We start from the raw sequence: 17,446 nt of genomic DNA on the forward strand, positions 1-17,446 counted from the left end.
AACTCACAGTTGTTTCCATAAAGTGGGTTATCAATATGCCTAACTATATCCAATCTATTTAACTTTAAGCTATTTCTCCATGCTCTACAAATATATGTGTTAACAACATCTTTACCTATTGCTCACATGCACCATGCAATTTAAACAGGAGCACAGCCATTGAGGAAGCAACAACATACTGATTGAGTCAGCATTTCAATTCGTGGAGCAGGCACAGGGCGCAGGCGCACAGAGGCATTCGCTTCCGGGTTTGCAGAGGGGGAGACAGTGGCCCTGGAGTGGCCTGTCAATCAAACCGTCCCGGGCAGCGGCCTGTCAATCAAACCGTCCCGGGCAGCGGCCTGTCAATCAAACCGTCCCGGGGACAGAGCGCTGCAGCGGAGGCGACGCAGATAGATGCTGGGCATCCTCTACACCGTCTGCTTCTCCGTAGTGCTGGGAGCGGGGGGCCACAATGCAAAAAGCAAAGAGATCCAGGCGGAGGAGATGGCTGAGTACAGGTCGGTGCTGTAGGCTGGGTATTGCATTGCAGGAAAGGGAGGGCTGGTGTGGAGCTAACCTCCTGTTTGCACATTGCTGCTGCCTTTGCAAAGTTTTGGGCAGAGGAAACTGTAGCCGGGAATAAATGCACCCTGCCCGAGTTTGCTGCTGAATTGGGCTGGCTGTGTCACACGTTTAACACAATGCGTTGTTGTGCTGAGAATGTCTGACATCTGGGTTGTTACTCTCTGAAAAGAAGCATTTAATCTGCTTGGGAGAATCTCCCTTGTGATACAACTCTTTTTTGCCGGTGAATACAAACAGAGGGAAGTGGAATTCGCTGCTGCAATTAACTCCCCCCTTCCTCTTCCTTTACAAAAGTTGCAGGGGGTGGATGAAGTTTCTAGTTTCTTGGTCTTGCTGCATTGTGGTTCCTGCTGGAGCTGCAATCCTCCGGCACCTCTGAAGCACAAAGATTGGCTCAGCATGGGAGAGGGTAACCATTCACTCATGTCAGGGCCTGAGCTAATCCCACTCAGTAAGAAGTCTCACAACACCAGGTTAAAGTCCAACAGGTTTATTTGGTGGCAAAAGCCACTAGCGTTAGGAGCGCTGCTCCTTAACCTGGTGTTGTGAGACTTCTTACTGTGTTTACCCCAGTCCAACACCGGCATCTCCACATCATGACTAATCTCATTCCCCATCTCTTGTTCTGGACCCTCTCTGGGCTGGGCTAGGTTCCAGCACCTCAAGGCAATATTTTTTTAAAATGTGAGTTTTTCTGCATTTGCCAGTGAGTTCCAGATCCCTCTGGGTCAATTACTTGGTGGGTGAGCGCACAGTGGTTGGCCCTGATGCCTGACAACGCCAGGAATCCAGGTTCAATTCCCAGCTTGGGTCACTGTCAATATGAAGTTTGCACATTCTCTCAGTATCTGCGCGAGTTTCCTCCAGGTGCTCCAGTTTTCTTCCCAGAGTCTGAAAGACGTGCTGGTTAGGTGCATTGGTCATGCTAAGTTCTCCCTCAGTGCACCAGCTTGGGTCACTGCCTGTGCGGAGCCTGTACATTCTCCCTGTGTCTGTGTGAGTTTCCTCCAGGTGCTCTGGTTTCCTCCCACAGTCTGAAAGATGTGCTGGTTAGGTGCATTGGCCACGCTAAATTCTCCCTCAGTGTCCCGAACAGGCCAGAGTGTGGCGACTAGGAGAGTTTCAAAGTAATTTTATTGCAGTGTTAATGTAAGCCTACTTGTGACACTAATAAATACATTTTAAAATCTTTTAAATCTTCATCTAACCCTTCTTCCAATTACTTTAAACCTATTCCCCCCCTAGTTATTGACATCTTTTCCAAAAGAAATACGTCTTTCTGACCCATTCCTTATCAAGGACGCTCATAACTTTGTACATCTCAGATCATCCCTCATCGTCCTCTGTTTCAGAGTAAACAAGCCCAGCTTATCTAATCTTTCCTCATAAGTAAAATTCTCCATTCCTGGCAATATCTCATAGAATCCTTACCATACAGAAGGAGGCCATTTGGCCCACTGAGTCTGTACCGACTGCAATCCCACACATTTACCCTGCTAATCCCCTTGACATTAGGGTCAATTTAGCATGGGCAGTCAGTCTAACCCATACATCTTTGGATTGTGGGAGGAAACCGGAACACCCGGAGGAAACCCATGCGGACATGGGGAGAACGTGCAAACTGCGCACAGACAGTGACCTGAGGCTGGAATTGAACCTGGGACTCTGGTGCTGTGAGACAGCAATGCTAACTGCTGTATCCTCTCCTCTGTATCCCCTATAGAGCTATCACATCTTTCCTGTAATGAGACGATCAGGAGCAGTAGGAACATAACGTGTCCATGCTCTATATTATTCTCTGGGCCAGTTGTGAGGAGCTGTTGGCATCTATTGCCTACCCTGTAAAGGGCTCAAACCTGTGCCCACCAGTCATCTTGTGACCACATTTGCCTTAAAACACATATATGATATAATGATCTTTAAGGGGGAGTGTTCTGGTCTTCCTGCAGTCATGGTGGGTGTAAAATGGCAGGCTTGTTGATTGAAGATTGGAACCCGGAGAGGTGAGGAGATAGAGGGGGAGGGTGAGAAAGGAGAAGGAGGGACAGTACAGTGGTTAGCACTGCTGCTTCACAGCGCCAGGGAGCCGGGGTTGAATCCGGATTTGGGTGACTGTCTGTGTGGAACCTGCACATTCTTCCCCGGGTCTACGTTGATTTCCTCCCACAGTCAAAAGTTGGGCCAGTTGGATGGATTAGCCATGCTAAATTGCCCTTTACCCAAAGATGTGTAAGGTAGGAGATTGGCAAGGTAAATGTGCCCTGGGTGCGATGCTTTGTCAAAGAATTGGTGCAGACTTGATGGGCTGAATGGCCTCCTGCACTGTAGGGACTCTATAATATGAAAGAAGGGCAGAGGACCTCCTCATAAGCCTGCCTCTGGATCAGTCCAGGTTGACCGTGAACTGATTCAGGCAGCCCGACTATCTACCCCTCGATGGCGGCTACATCCGCGACTGGGTTGACTTGGAATGGGAGCACGTGGTGTCCATTGGCTTGAGGTCTTCCCTGATTGATGGATGCTGCAGGATCTGGTGTGTATCACTCCACTCTCACTAATGGTACTGGTTGAGTTTAGTGTTTTATTTTAGTTACAGCGTCCCAGCAGGGGCAGTCACCCCTGTTTTTGTTTCAGCTGTGTATAAATGGAGACTTAGGTGGTGGGGACTGCCCCAGCGAAGGGCTCTCTTAATGCGAGTCCTCCCTTTTCCAGCGGTGGGGATGGTGTGGTATGTGGCAGGGCCACCAGACTGTGGATTATAGTGGTTTACGCGCTCCCAGGCTTCGTGTCTTTCCTGCGGCCAAGGGGAATCTGTGTTCTGCGTTGGTGTAGATTGCCCGAGGTTGGAGCCGCTTTCTAATTATTTGAAGGGGTTTCTCAACATTTGGTGCACTTCAGCCCCACACTCCAAATCTTCATTTTTCCTTCGGTAATTTGGGCTTTGCCTAAGTGTCCCTTTTGAAAACCGTCACCCCCTAATTTTGTTTTACTTCCCTAGAATCCATAAAGTGCAGAAGTCAACCCATCGAGTCTACACTGACCACAATCCCACCCAGACCCTTTCCCCGTAACCCCACATATTGACCCTGCTAATCCCCCTGCCACTAAGGGGCAATTTAGCATGGCCAATCAATCTGACCCACACATCTTTGGGCTGTGGGAGGAAACCAGAGCACCTGGAGGAAACCCACGCAGACACGGGGAGAATGTGCAGAGTCCACACAGACAGTGACCCAAGCCAGGAATTGAACCCGGGTCCCTGGCACTGTGAGGCAGCCGGGGTAATCACTGTGCCGCCCGATTTGATTAATTTTATTCCGTTGTTTAACAAAAAAAGTATAATGAGAGACTGACACAGTGTCCACAAGTGCGCTTGCGATCTTCTGCGTCTGAGAGATGCCACATGTGCTGGAGTGCAACATCAACCCCCAGGAAGGTCTGTTTAATTTGAGATGTTTCCTTTAAAGTTTTTGTTTTTGTTACAGCATCCCTTTAAGGGGTGGTTCAGCAGTTAATTAGTTTGTTTCATTGGTCAGGGTGGCACAGTGGTTAGCGCTGCTGCCTCACAGGGCCAGGGAACTGGGCTCAATTTTCTGTCTGTGTGGAGTCTGCACATTCTCCCCGTGTCTGCATGGGTTTCCTCCGGGTGCTCCGGTTTCTTCCAAAGATGTGTGGGTTAGGTTGATTGGCCATGCTAAATTGCCCCTTAGTGTCAGTGGTTTAGTAGTTAAAGTTTATTTATTAGTCACAAGTAAGGCTTACATTAACACTGCAATGATGTTACTGTGAAATTCCCCGAGGCGCCACACTCTGGTACCTGTTCAGGTCAATGCACCTGACCAGCACGTCTTTCAGATTGTGGGAGGAAACAGGAGCACCCAGAGGAAACCCACGCAGACATGGGGAGAATGTGCAATGTTCACACAGACAGTGACCCAAACTGCGAATTGAACCCGGGTCCCTAGCACTGTGAGGCAGCAGTGCTAACCACTGTGCCATTCCGTAGGGTCTATAAGTAGGGTTATGGGGAGAGGGCTTGGATGGGATTGTGTTCAGTGCAGCCTTGATGGGCTGAATGACCTCCTGGATTGTAAGGATTCTATAATTTAATCAAAATATTGAGTAGGAAGAGAGACTTCTCCTATCAGGGATTGTTTGTTCATTTTATTGGCTTACTTGATTATTTAATTACCAAAAGAGTTCAAAGGAGACATCTGGGGGCACTGAGTTGGTCAGGAAGGAGGCAGACATCTGTAATGTTGCATTCTGTAAATTAATCTAGTGTTAAGTAAAGGATCAATGTCTGGATTCCTGCTTCACCATCTGGCTTTTGAATGAATTAATAAAGGTTTCCCAGTAGCTTGGTTTGATGTTTTCAGACAGGTTAGACAACTGGCTGGCTCATAAAAATGTTTTTAAGTGAACTTACGATCTAAGAAGGAAATGTTACGCATGACCAATGGCTATTTGCTGTTTGGAATTTTTATTTGTTGATTTGGGTTATTATAGAACATAGAACATTACAGCGCGGAACAGGCCCTTCGGCCCACAATGTTGCGCCGACCAGTCTTATTTTTAAAAAAAAACATTGACCCACTAATCTAAACCAATCCCTTTTCGTCCATAAACCTATCCACCAATCTCTTAAACGCCCCCAAACTAGGCGCATTTACAACTGCAGCAGGCAGGGCATTCCAGTCCCTCACCACCCTCTGGGTAAAGAACCTGCCCTTGACATCCGTCCTATAACTACCCCCCCTTAATTTAAAGCCATGCCCCCTCGTGCTAGCTTTCTCCATCCGAGGAAACAGGCTATCACCATCCACCCTATCTAAACCTCTAATCATCTTATATGTTTCTATTAGATCCCCTCTTAGCCGCCTTCTTTCCAGTGAAAACAACCCCAAATCCCTCAGTCTCTCCTCATAGGACCTCCCCTGCATACCAGGCAACATCCTGGTAAACCTCCTCTGCACCCTCTCCAAAGCCTCCACATCCTTCCTGTAATGTGGGGACCAGAACTGCACACAGTACTCCAAGTGCGGCCGCACCAGAGTTGTGTACAGTTGCAACATGACGCTGCGACTCCTAAATTCAATCCCCCTACCAATAAACGCCAAGACACCGTACGCCTTCTTAACAACCTTATCTACTTGATTCCCAACTTTCAGGGATCTATGTACACATACACCTAGATCCCTCTGCTCCTCCACTCTATTCAAAGTCCTCCCGTTAGCCCTATACTCAACACATCTGTTATTCCTACCGAAATGGATCACCTCACACTTCTCCGCATTAAACTCCATCCGCCACCTCGCGGCCCAGCTCTGCAACCTGTCCAAGTCACCCTGCAAACTTCGACACCCTTCCTCACAATCTACCACACCTCTGACTTTGGTGTCATCAGCAAACTTACTAATCCACCCAACTATACCCTCATCCAGATCATTAATAAAGATTACAAACAGCAGTGGCCCCAAAACAGATCCCTGAGGCACACCACTTGTAACCGAACTCCATGATGAATAATTACCATCAACCACCACCCTCTGTCTCCTATCTGCTAACCAATTCCTGATCCAAGTACCTAAATTACCACCAATCCCATACATCTACATTTTCTGCAGAAGCATACCATGGTGAACCTTATCAAACGCCTTACTAAAATCCATATATACCACGTCTACTGCCTTACCCCCATCCACCTCTTTGGTCACCTTCTCAAAGAACTCAATAAGGTTAGTAAGGCACGACCTTCCCGCTACAAAACCATGCTGACTATCTCTAATCAATTCATTCCTCTCCAAATAACTATAAATCCTATCCCTAATAATTCTTTCTAAAACCTTGCCCACTACGGAAGTAAGACTCACTGGTCTATAATTCCCAGGAACGTCTCTGTTCCCCTTCTTAAACAATGGGACAACATTCGCTGTCCTCCAATCTTCCGGTACTATACCAGAGACCAACGACGACCTGAAGATCAGAGCCAGTGGCTCTGCAATCACCTCTCTTGCCTCCCATAGAATCCTAGGGTAAATCCCGTCTGGACCAGGGGACTTATCTATTTTCAACCCTTCTAGAATATCCAACACATCCTCTGTATCAACTGCAATACTTTCTATTTTACACCCCTTCACCCCAGTGACCTCCTCAGCAACATTCATATCGTCCTGCGTGAACACCGAAGAGAAATAATGGTTCAATGCCTCCCCAATCTCTTCCGGTTCCACACACAACTTCCCCCTACTGTCTGTAACTGGCCCTAATCTTGCCCTAACCAACCTTCTGTTCTTGACATACCTAAAGAACGCCTTAGGATTCTCCTTAATCCTATCAGCCAAAGTCATCTCATGCCCTCTTCTAGCCCTTCTTAACTCCCTCTTCAACTCCCTCCTAGCCAATCTAAAGCTTTCTACTGCACTACCTGAGCCCTCAAGCCTCATCCGAACATAAGCCTCCTTCTTCTTCCTAACCAACAAATCAACTTTTTTTGTGCACCACGGTTCCCTAGCCCTGCCAATTCCTCCTTGCCTGACAGGGACATACCTATCACAGACCTGCAGTAGCTGCTCCTTGAAAAAACTCCACATTTCAGACGTTCCTAGTCCCTGTAATCTCCTAGTCCAACCAATGCTTCCTAATTCTCTCCTAATGGCCTCATAATTACCCTTCCCCCAGCTAAAACTACTGACCCGAGGTTCATGCCTATCCCTTTCCATCACTAAGGTGAACGTAACCGAATTGTGGTCACTATCACCAAAATGCACACCAACTTCCAAGTCTAGCACCTGGTCTGGCTCATTTCCCAGCACCAAGTCCAATATAGCCTCACCTCTAGTTGGCCTATCTACATATTGAGTCAAAAAACCTTCCTGCACACTTTGAACAAAAACTGACCCCTCTAACGAGCTAGAGCTATAGCAATTCCAATCAATGTTAGTAAAGTTAAAGTCCCCCATAACAATTACCCTATTACTTTCACTCCTAACCAGGATCGTCTCTGCAATCCTTTCCTCAACCTCTCTAGAACTTTTTGGAGGTCTATAAAAGACTCCCAATAGGGTGACCTCTCCTCTCCTATTTCTAATTTCTGCCCATACTACCTCAACAGACAAGTCCTCATTAAACTTCCTCTCTGACACTGTGATATAGTCCTTGACCAATAATGCTACTCCACCCCCCCTTCTACCTCCTTCTCTACTCCGACTAAAGCACTTATACCCCGGCACCTGCAACATCCATTCCTGACCCTGCTCTATCCACGTCTCTGAAATGGCCACAACATCAAAGTCCCAGGTACTGGTCCACGCTGCAAGTTCATCCACTTTATTGCGAATACTCCTCGCGTTAAAGTATATACATTTCAAACCTCGCTCCACCCCACCCCCACAATGCCGTGCAATGCCATCCCCTTCTATGCCCCCCTCACTTTCACCCTCTCTACCCAGTATCCCACCCCCCCCTCTGAATCAGTTTAAACCACTCCGCATAGCCTTCACAAATTTACCCCCCAGGATATTTGTTCCCCTCTGGTTCAGATGTATACCATCACTCTTATAGAGATCCCACCTTCCCCAGAATGAGCCCCAATTGCTCAAGTAATTAAACCCCTCCCTCCTGCACCATCCCCTCAGCCACAAGTTCAAACTTTCCCTCTCCCTATTCCTCTCTAAACTACTATTATGGAAGCTACGGCATACTGATAATGTTACTGAACTAAAGTAAATGTTAAAGTTTATTTATTTATTAGTGTCACGAGTAGCCTTACATCAACACTGCAGTAAAGTTACTGTGAGAATCCCCTAGTCGCCACACTCTGGCGCCTGCTCGGTACTCTGAGGGAGAATTTAGCATGGCCAATGCACCTAACCCGCACATCTTTGGACTGTGGGAGGCAACTGGAGCACCAGGAGGAAACCCACGCAGGCATGGGGAGAACATGCAGACTCCACACAGACAGTGACCCAAGCCGGGAATCGAACTCAGGTCCCTGGCGTTGTGAGGCAGCAGTGCTAACCACTGTGCCACCCTAGTAATTCTGAGGTCCAGATGAATGTTCTAAGGATATGGGATTGCCCACTGAAAATGAGTAGGCTAGACTTATATTCTCTAGACTTTAGAAGATGGAAAGGTGATCTCATTGAAACATATATAATTCTCAAGGGGCTTGACGGGGTTTGACACAGCAGTTACTCGGAAGATAAATTCAGTTAATTATTTGGAATAAAAGGCTAGCCTCACTAATTATGATTTTAAAAAAAGCTACTGTTTTGTCATTTAAAACAAAACCATGAGGGAAGGGAAGGGAATCTGCCATCCTTGTCTACATGTGACTGCAGACCCACAGCACAGTCTTTGACTCTTCACTGTCCTCCATAATGGATGGCTTGCCTCTCGGAGGGCATTTAGGGATGGGTGAGAAATGCTGACCTCGCCAGTGACACTCACAACCCCAACAATGGACAAAATAGATTGAACAATTTTATCTGTGACATTTGATCAATTGAATAAGCAACTCAGGCCTTGCTTACGTGACTTGCTCCCACAGTAAGAACTCGGGTGACGCGGTGACACAGTGGTTAGCCTCAGCGCCTCACAGCGCCAGGGACCCGGGTTTGATTCTGGCTCAGGTCACTATCTGCGTGGAGTCTGCACGTTCTTGCCATGCTCGTGTGGGTTTCCTCCAGTTTCCTCCCACAGTTTTAAGGATGTGCGGGTTGAGTGGGTTGGTCGTGCTAAATAGTCATGGCCAATCAACCTAACCTGCACAACTTTGTGCCTTGGGAGGAAACTGGAGTACCCAGATGAAAACCACACGGATACAAACTTTGCACGAACAATAACCTGAGGCCGGAATGCAACCTGAGTCTCTGGTGGTGTGAGACAACAGTGCTTTTTTAAATTAAGAGAGATTTACCTACCTATCACAATCTGTCTGCTCTGCACATTTCCAGCACATACTCCGAACGCCTGAGCTAACACATTCACTAAAATGCCATCTTGCACACTGTAACAGAATTGGCCTTGCAAACTGTGGACACCATTTAATGCTAAAATAGCAGCACTGCAATGAGATGATGGGCATTCAGGAGTCAAATTCTATGGCATTGATATTTGAAAAAGTTAGGTTAAATACATGGGACTGTGGGGGTAGGGCCTGGTTGAATTGTGGTCAGTGCAGACTCGATAGGCTGAATGGTCTCCTTCTGCATTGTTGGGATTCTATGATTCTGTATTTTTACCGATCCTTTTAGGTTCTGTGCTGCTTTAGGGTTTGGGGAATTGGAACAAACTGGAATTCAAGTCTCCTATATGTACTTCTTCCCCTCAGAGAGCGAGTCAAGGACATGTTTTATCATGCATACAACAACTACCTGGAAAACGCTTTCCCTTATGATGAACTACGACCTTTGACTTGTGATGGCCAAGATACCTGGGGGAGGTAAGGCGTAGCTGACCTGCAGCTGCATTCATTTTCTCTGCGAAATAAAGATTCCCTTTTGATTTTTATAAGAAGAGGCTTTTGAGGGAATCTAACCCACCCCAAACTTGTACAAACATCACTAAACTTTGGATTGATTTGATTAGGCCTTTGTGAGTCTGCACATTCATGGGAAAATAGCAGTTCAATAAAGCTCCCTCTCGGTTGCATTAGCTTTGGGAATGTGTCGCAATCGGGTGAGAAAGTTCCAGGTTGAGTCTCTGGTGTTAGCTGATTGTAGCTGTGTTACAGTTAACCTTTGGAGAGGGAATGGAGGTTTCCATTCCTTATTGCTGCCTTGGTTTGATGGATGATTAGACCATAGCAGAATTAGGCCACTCGGCCCATCGAGTCCGCTCTGCCATTCAATCATGGCTGATATTTTTTATTAGAGGCATTTGATTTGATTTATTATTGTCACATGTAATGGGATACGGTGAAAGCTATTGCTTCTTGCATGCTATACAGACAAAGCATACCGTTCATAGACTACATGGGAGAGAAGACAAGGGGAGTGTGCAGAATGTAGTGTTCCAGTCATAGCTAGTGTATAGAGAAAGATTAGCTAAATATGTGGCAGGTCCATTCAACAATCTGATGGTAGCAGGGAAGAAGCTGTTCTTGAGCCTGTTGGTACGTGACCTCAGATCTTGGTATCATTTTCCCAACAGAAGAAAGTGGAAGAGAGAATGTCTGGGGTGGATGGGGTCCTTAATTATGCTGGCTGATTTAGCGGGAAGAGTAGACAGAGTCAATGGATGGCAGGCTGGTTTGCATGATGGACTGGGCTACGTTCACAATCTTTTGTAGTTCCTTGCGGTCTTGGGCAGAGCAGGAGCCATACCAAGCTGGGAAGAATGCTTTCTATGGGGCATCTGTAAAAGATGGTGAGAGTCGTAGCGGACACCCCTCTCATTGAGCCAGTGTATCCTGTGGTGTAGCCAGACATGTCCATTTATTAAAAAGTTAGCAAACTTTGACCAGCAACTTCAAAACAAAAGCTGGTGCACAGAAATAACTAATTACCAATATAACAACCGACTCAAGAACAGCTTCTTCCCTGCTACTGTCAGACTTTTGAATGGATCTACCTCACATTAAGCTGATTTTTCTCTACACTCTAACGATGACTGCAACACTGCATTCTGCAGTCTCTTCTTCTCTATGAACAGTATGCTTTGTCTGTATAGTGTGTAAGAAACAATACTTTTCACTGTATCCCAATATACGTGACAATAATAAATCAAATCAAGTTACACTGAAAGTGCAGTGGGGTACAAAACTTGTAACTTTAAACGTAGGTGTGCTTAACATGCCTTCACTTGTACCCCGGGAAGTGGGGTAGGGTTGGGGGGGATGTTGGCGCTGGAGATTCTCTCTTCCACCTTCTCCCATCAGGAAAAAGATACAAAGATCTGAGGTCACAGGCCAACAGACTCAAGAACAGCTTCTTCCCTGCAGCCATCAGTCTTTTGAGTGGACCTACCATATATTAAGCTCATCTTTCTCTGTGGCTCACGTCCTGAGAGTAAATAAGAAACCCACGCATGGAACCGGATGGGGAGGGACCTCATTTTAATTTGCAAACTGGAGCCAATGAAAGCAGATGGCGGGCGGTATGTGTCTTGTCGTGCTAACTCACGCAGGCTGCAAAGGCCTCTGGTTCAGTCAGCCCCCTGTCCCAAGATTAGTTGACCTCAGCTGGAGGTTATCAGGTCAGAGGTCAAGAGTGACCAGCTGCCAAAGGGCTGAAGGGAACCCGAGCTACAGAATTCTGTCACGGTCAGATGCTTTTGAGGGAGTAAGCGAGTAAGAATTCTCGGGAGATTAAGCGCACTTTTATTACAGCCACTCATTGAATCGGGATACAGTCCAGTTGCCGTGACAACATTCTCCTTTACTGTGCAAAAAAGTTAATTTTGTTTTCTGCGTTTGCAGCTTTTCCCTGACACTGATCGATGCGTTGGACACGTTGTTGGTAAGTGCTTACTTTTGTTTCGATTGACTTGATGGTCTGGGTATATTCAGAACAGTTTGAAGCCAGAACAGCTCCCCAGACTAGGAAGAGACTCTGGTCAAGCCCACCAACGGCAGACCTGCTGCAGGAATCATAGAATCCCTGTAGTGCAGAAGGAGGCCATTCGGCCCATCGAGTCTGCACCGACCACAATCCCACCCAGACCCTACCCCCCCTATCCCTACACATTTACCCACTAATCCCTCTAACCTACGCATCTCAGGACTCTAAGGTGCAATTTTTAACACGGGCAATCAACCTAACCCGCACATCTTTGGGCTGTGGGAGGAAACCGGAGCACCTGCAGGGAACCCACACAGACACGGGGAGAATGTGCAAACTCCACACAGACAGTGACCCAAGGCGGGAATCGAATTCACGTCCCTGGAGCTGTGAAGCTGCAGCGCTAACCACTGTGCCATTGTGCCACCCTATACATAAACAGCAAAATTTCCCAACACCAAGGAGAGAGACACTGCTTTCGGTCAGATGTCCACTCCCTTCTGAACTAAAACTCAAGCCTGCAGCTCCAAACTGGAAGTGAAAAAAAAACTCCTGTCACCTGACCTGCCAGCCATTTCTCCTAACAATGCAGCGTCATAAACACCCCAGTAAAAGTCAACAAACCTCCCCGTAAGCAGCAATGAAAAGACTCTCCTAGACAGCCTAGCAACAATGAGGAAAACAAACTGAGGCTGTGAGCTGAGAAACACTGGAGCTGTGAGAACTGCAGAGATCATGATTTAAAAAAAACTTTCTTAAAGTACACTAACATCGCAGTGGAAATGATGTATCCTTGAGGCATTAGAAAGATTAGTTTTCTGTAAAGATCTCATGTTCTGGGCAGGGCTGGGAAAATAGATATATTGTCCTTGTCAACTGAGGAGTGAAAAAAAAACTGTCACCGGTGAGAGGGTAGGTGACATTTTGCTCCTTTTATCTATGAGCTGCTACCCAGGCCACAGTGATGAGGCAGATTTTGTACCTCCCTCTCTGCTAACTGAAAGGCACCTGCATGAAGTGAGCCTTTGGACCATCCTGATCCAATTCCAATGGGGCGTTGGGAATAAAAGGGATTGACTATGTAATGTGAGTGAGTGCTAGTGATGTTGGAGCCTCTGCCAGAAACACTCAGGGCAGATTGAACCTGTAGCTTTACTTCCAGCACTCTTGAATTGGCTGATGTTGTAGAGCTAGTTCCTCTTCTGTACCCTGCTTGAGCAGCCGTTGTCCAGTTTCCCTGGAGCTGTGGGCTGGGTGGTTCTTAACTTACAAGTTCTCATGTGTTGTTGCAATCTCTGCTGCGTTTAGGTGCTGGGTAATGTGACCGAGTTTCAGAGAGTCTATCACGTTCTCCAGGATGGAATGGACTTTGACATTGATGTCAATGCCTCTGTGTTCGAGACCAACATACGAGGTAAGACCGCGAGGCATTTTCCGAAACTTTGACAAACTACAGAAAGAACTTGCAATTTTCACAGTCTCCCAGAACACTTCACTTCAGAAATACGTGATTGACTGTAATGTTACTGCAATGTGGGAAACGTAGCAGCCAGTTTGTGCTCAGCAAGATCCCAAAAACAGCAGCAAAGACACTGACTGGATCCTCTGTATTATCGGTGATGTTGGCCGGGACACCAGGGATAGGTTCCTTTGTCAAAGAGTGTCAGAGATGTTTTATGTTGACCTGAGGGAGCAATGTGGCCGTAGTTTAAAATATCTTCCGAAAAGCCACCAGGACACTGCATTTTGTGCTCGGGTCTCTGGTGCGGGGTTTCAACCCAAGACCTCTTGTCCAGAGGTCAGTGCACTGAAACCTATAAGTTCTTCTCCTTTCCTTCCAACCACTTGTTCTTGAAGCCCGTATCTTCCCAATCCACTCTCTATTCAATCTTCATTTTGATGTCTGTGCTTACACTGATTCATTGGCCCTTTTCTTTTCTAATCTTGTCTACCCAACCATCATTTCACTGCAGCGTCTAATCGTATTTACATGAGTCCAGTAGAGAACCGCCCAGCTTGACTTTCTGGCTGTTTGTCATCCTCTTCATAAAGAAATCTGACTTAAAGTTGGCCGTCAGCATGTACCGTCTTGTCCCGATGCTGTGGTACGTTTGAAAGTAAAGTTTTTGAGTTTGTTTTTCCGTGTTGTCCTGTTAGGTTGCTGCTACATCTGTAGTAACATTTGAATTTGGTGTCTCTTCTGAACAAAAGCTTATACTGCGTGTGTGTTATTCAGTATAACAGCAGTAGCGAAGGACTTACTACGTAGCATGATTGGTGTCTTATGTTAATGTCAGCAACAACACCATCCTTACAGCTATTGGCCTCTGTCCAATTGTTTGATATCTCTCCAAACCTTTCGCTTTCCTGTTTTCATGCAACTCCCACTCCATCACTAAAGCAGCATTTCCCAAACCCTTCTGGTTGAAGGAGTCCTTTTCAATTTGATTAATAGCCATAGATACACCCAACTAAATTACCATATATAATAATGAGTGTTTTAATATTGCTTTGGATGCCAGCCAGCTATAGCTCAATGAGTAGCACTCCTACCTCTTGAGCCAGTAAGGTCGTGAGTTCAAGTCCCACTTGAGCACAAAAAGCCAGGCTGACACACCGATGTGGGACTGGGGTAGTGTTGGAGGTGCTTTCTTTCGAATAAGACATTAAACCTGGCCCTGCCTGCTTTCTCAAGTGGAGGTGAAATGTCCCATGGCTCTGCTGCAAAGGAGAGCAGAGGAAGTACCACCAATGTCTCAGTCAACCTCCCAAAAGCTGATTATCTGATCATTATCACATTGCTGTTTGTGGGAGAGGAACTGAACATTGAACATAGAGCATTACAGCGTAGTACAGGCCTTCGGCCCTCGATGTTGCGCCGACCAGTAGAACCAGTCTAATGACCCTCGAACCTAAACTATTCCAGTGTTATCCATGTGCCTATCCACTGACCATTTGAACGCCCCGACTGCCCCTTTCCTACATTACAACAATAACTATACTTTTTAAAAGTACTTCATTGGCTGTAAAGACCTTTGGGAATTTCTTTAGTCATAAATGACACCTTATAAAAACATTTCTTGCTCTTTATGGAAACAGAAATTTACATACAGGTATCAGTGAGATTGTTGTGTCTCCTTCTGCAAAGTTTGTCTATCCTTGGTGTGATGTGTGCCCCACTTTGCTCCTGTTTCTCAGCTTGAGCCCAAGCCCACCTCATTGTTACTGCCACGTTGTTTACACACACAGAGATACAGGCACACACACACGCCCCGCTCCCACTCGCATGCCCCGCTCCTGCCTGCACACCCTACTTCCACCTGCACACACTGCTCCCACCCACCCTGCTCCCACCGGCATACCCCCTCAAACTACCCTGAAAGATCTCTGTGTATCCCCAGGGAATTGCAGCTCCCAGTTTGAGAACTGCCTTATCCACTTGTGGTAATACAGCAGGTAGGCAGCCATTGCTTAAGGCATGTTCTAATGTGTGACCAACTACCAGTGGGTGGATGTGTTATGCTATTCAGGGATATCATGTGATTTTGTCCCTCTTTGGGATACACGAACAGTGTACTTGTGTTTCACCGGTGTGTGTGACACTATTGCATTGTGCAATGATAAAATACAAGTTCCTCCTAAGAGCGGCCCTGACGCCCCCCCCCCTTCCTGCAGGAGTTCCCAGTAAAACTCCCCTAGTGGCTTAAAGGGAAGGGATCCTGACATGTGGCACTGAACCAGGAAAGATCAGTAATTTGGATCTAAAAATATTTGTTTCTTTTGGAATCCCTGCAGTGCAGCCATAATCAAGGTGAATGATGGAGCAGGCTCGATGGGCCGAATGGTCTGCTCCTGCTTCTAGTTTGTGTTTTCCACAGTTTGAAAGCGGTGTGAATAAAATTTTCAGTTTTTCCAATTCCCGTTGAGCATTCTGTCCTGTATGTTTTATCTGTATAGAATTATAATGGGTACGTGACACTGAAACAGGCCATTCAGCCCAACCTGTCCACTTGAGCCTCCTCTCAATGTTCCTCATCTAAATCTTCCTTTGTAATCTTCTGTTCATTTCTCCCTCGTAAGCTTGTCTGTCTTCCTGGCAACGTGTCTACGCTGTTCATCCCACTCACTCCCTGTGACTGAGGTGGTAGTGAGTTCTACTTTCTCACCATGCTATGAGTCAAGAAAATTGGATTTCTTAATGATCATCTTTGGGGTGGCATAGTGCCAGAGACCTAGGTGCGATTCCCTGCTTGAGTCACTGTCTGTGTGGAATTTGCACATTCCCCCTGTGCCTGTGTGGGTTTCCTCCGGGTGCTCCAGTTTCCTCCCATAGCCCAAAGATGTGCGGGTTAGGTTGATTGGCCATGCTAAATTGCCCCTTAATGCCCAGGGATGCGTAGGTTAGAGGGATTAGCATGGTGCATGTGTGGGGATAGGGCCTGGGATGACATGAGAACATAAGAAATAGGAGCAGGAGTAGGCCATCTAGCCCCTCGGACCTGCTGCGATATTCAATAAGATCATGGCTGATCTGATAGTGGTTCAGTTCCACTTACCTGCCCGCTCCCCATACCCTTAATTCCCTTATTGGTTAAAAATCTATCTATCTGTGACTTAAACACATTTAACGAGGTAGCCTCCGCTGCTTCATTGGGCAGAGAATTCCAAAGATTCACTACCTTCTGGGAGAAGTTCCTCCTCAACTCTGTTCTAACTTGACTCCCCCGTATTTTGAGGCTAGGCCCCCTAGTTCTTGTTTCCATTGTAAGTGGAAATAACATTGACATTGTAGTCGGTGTAGACTCGATGGGCTGAATGGCCTCCTTCTGTACTGTAGGGATCCTATGATTTCTGTGATCTGATGGCCTCTTGTTATTCTCTTCCCCGGAGAGGAGACATTCCCTCTTTATCCACTCTTTCTATCTGCTTACACATTTTCACACTTGCTTTTTGTGTTTGTTCTTTCCCGTAGTGGTGGGAGGCTTATTGTCTGCTCACTTACTCTCTAAAGAGGGTGGAATTAAGGTGGAGCCTGGATGGCCTTGTTCTGGACCTTTGCTGAGATTGGCGGAAGAAGCTGCTCGGAGGCTGTTACCAGGTAAAGGCTCAACTCATCAAACCTGTGGTGGAGATCCATCGTCTTCCCTTCCTCTCGTATTGTTACCGTCGCTCTAAAACATTATTACATTTGCAAACTATTGCTTAGTATTCCAAACAGCGCTACACCTCGTATTGGCTACGATGAGAGCAGGGAGGTACCTGAACTATATACAACTTGAGTTAGAGTACTTCCAGTGTTTTGCGTGACCACCAAATTACAGCAAGGATGTGCTGCCAAGAATGGAGGAGGTTAGCTGTGAGGAAAGGTTGAAAGG

General features: G+C 46.6%; 1 protein-coding gene across 1 annotated transcript in view; it reads left to right on the plus strand.

Moving 5' to 3' along the window:
* Nucleotides 1–312: 312 nt before the first annotated feature.
* Nucleotides 313–17,446, plus strand: part of edem2 (ER degradation enhancer, mannosidase alpha-like 2) — a 34,702-nt gene continuing 17,568 nt past the window's right edge. Inside the window, exons 1-5 of the mRNA XM_080204667.1 lie at nucleotides 313–500; nucleotides 9,902–10,012; nucleotides 11,990–12,029; nucleotides 13,380–13,485; nucleotides 17,044–17,169. Coding sequence (XP_080060793.1) covers nucleotides 397–500; nucleotides 9,902–10,012; nucleotides 11,990–12,029; nucleotides 13,380–13,485; nucleotides 17,044–17,169 — 487 coding nt within the window. The 5' untranslated portion in view covers nucleotides 313–396. The remainder of the gene's footprint in view (nucleotides 501–9,901; nucleotides 10,013–11,989; nucleotides 12,030–13,379; nucleotides 13,486–17,043; nucleotides 17,170–17,446) is intronic.

Source organism: Carcharhinus amblyrhynchos, chromosome 16 (genome assembly GCF_965287045.1).
Source record: "Carcharhinus amblyrhynchos chromosome 16, sCarAmb.v2.hapA, whole genome shotgun sequence".
Taxonomy (NCBI): Eukaryota; Metazoa; Chordata; class Chondrichthyes; order Carcharhiniformes; family Carcharhinidae; genus Carcharhinus; species Carcharhinus amblyrhynchos.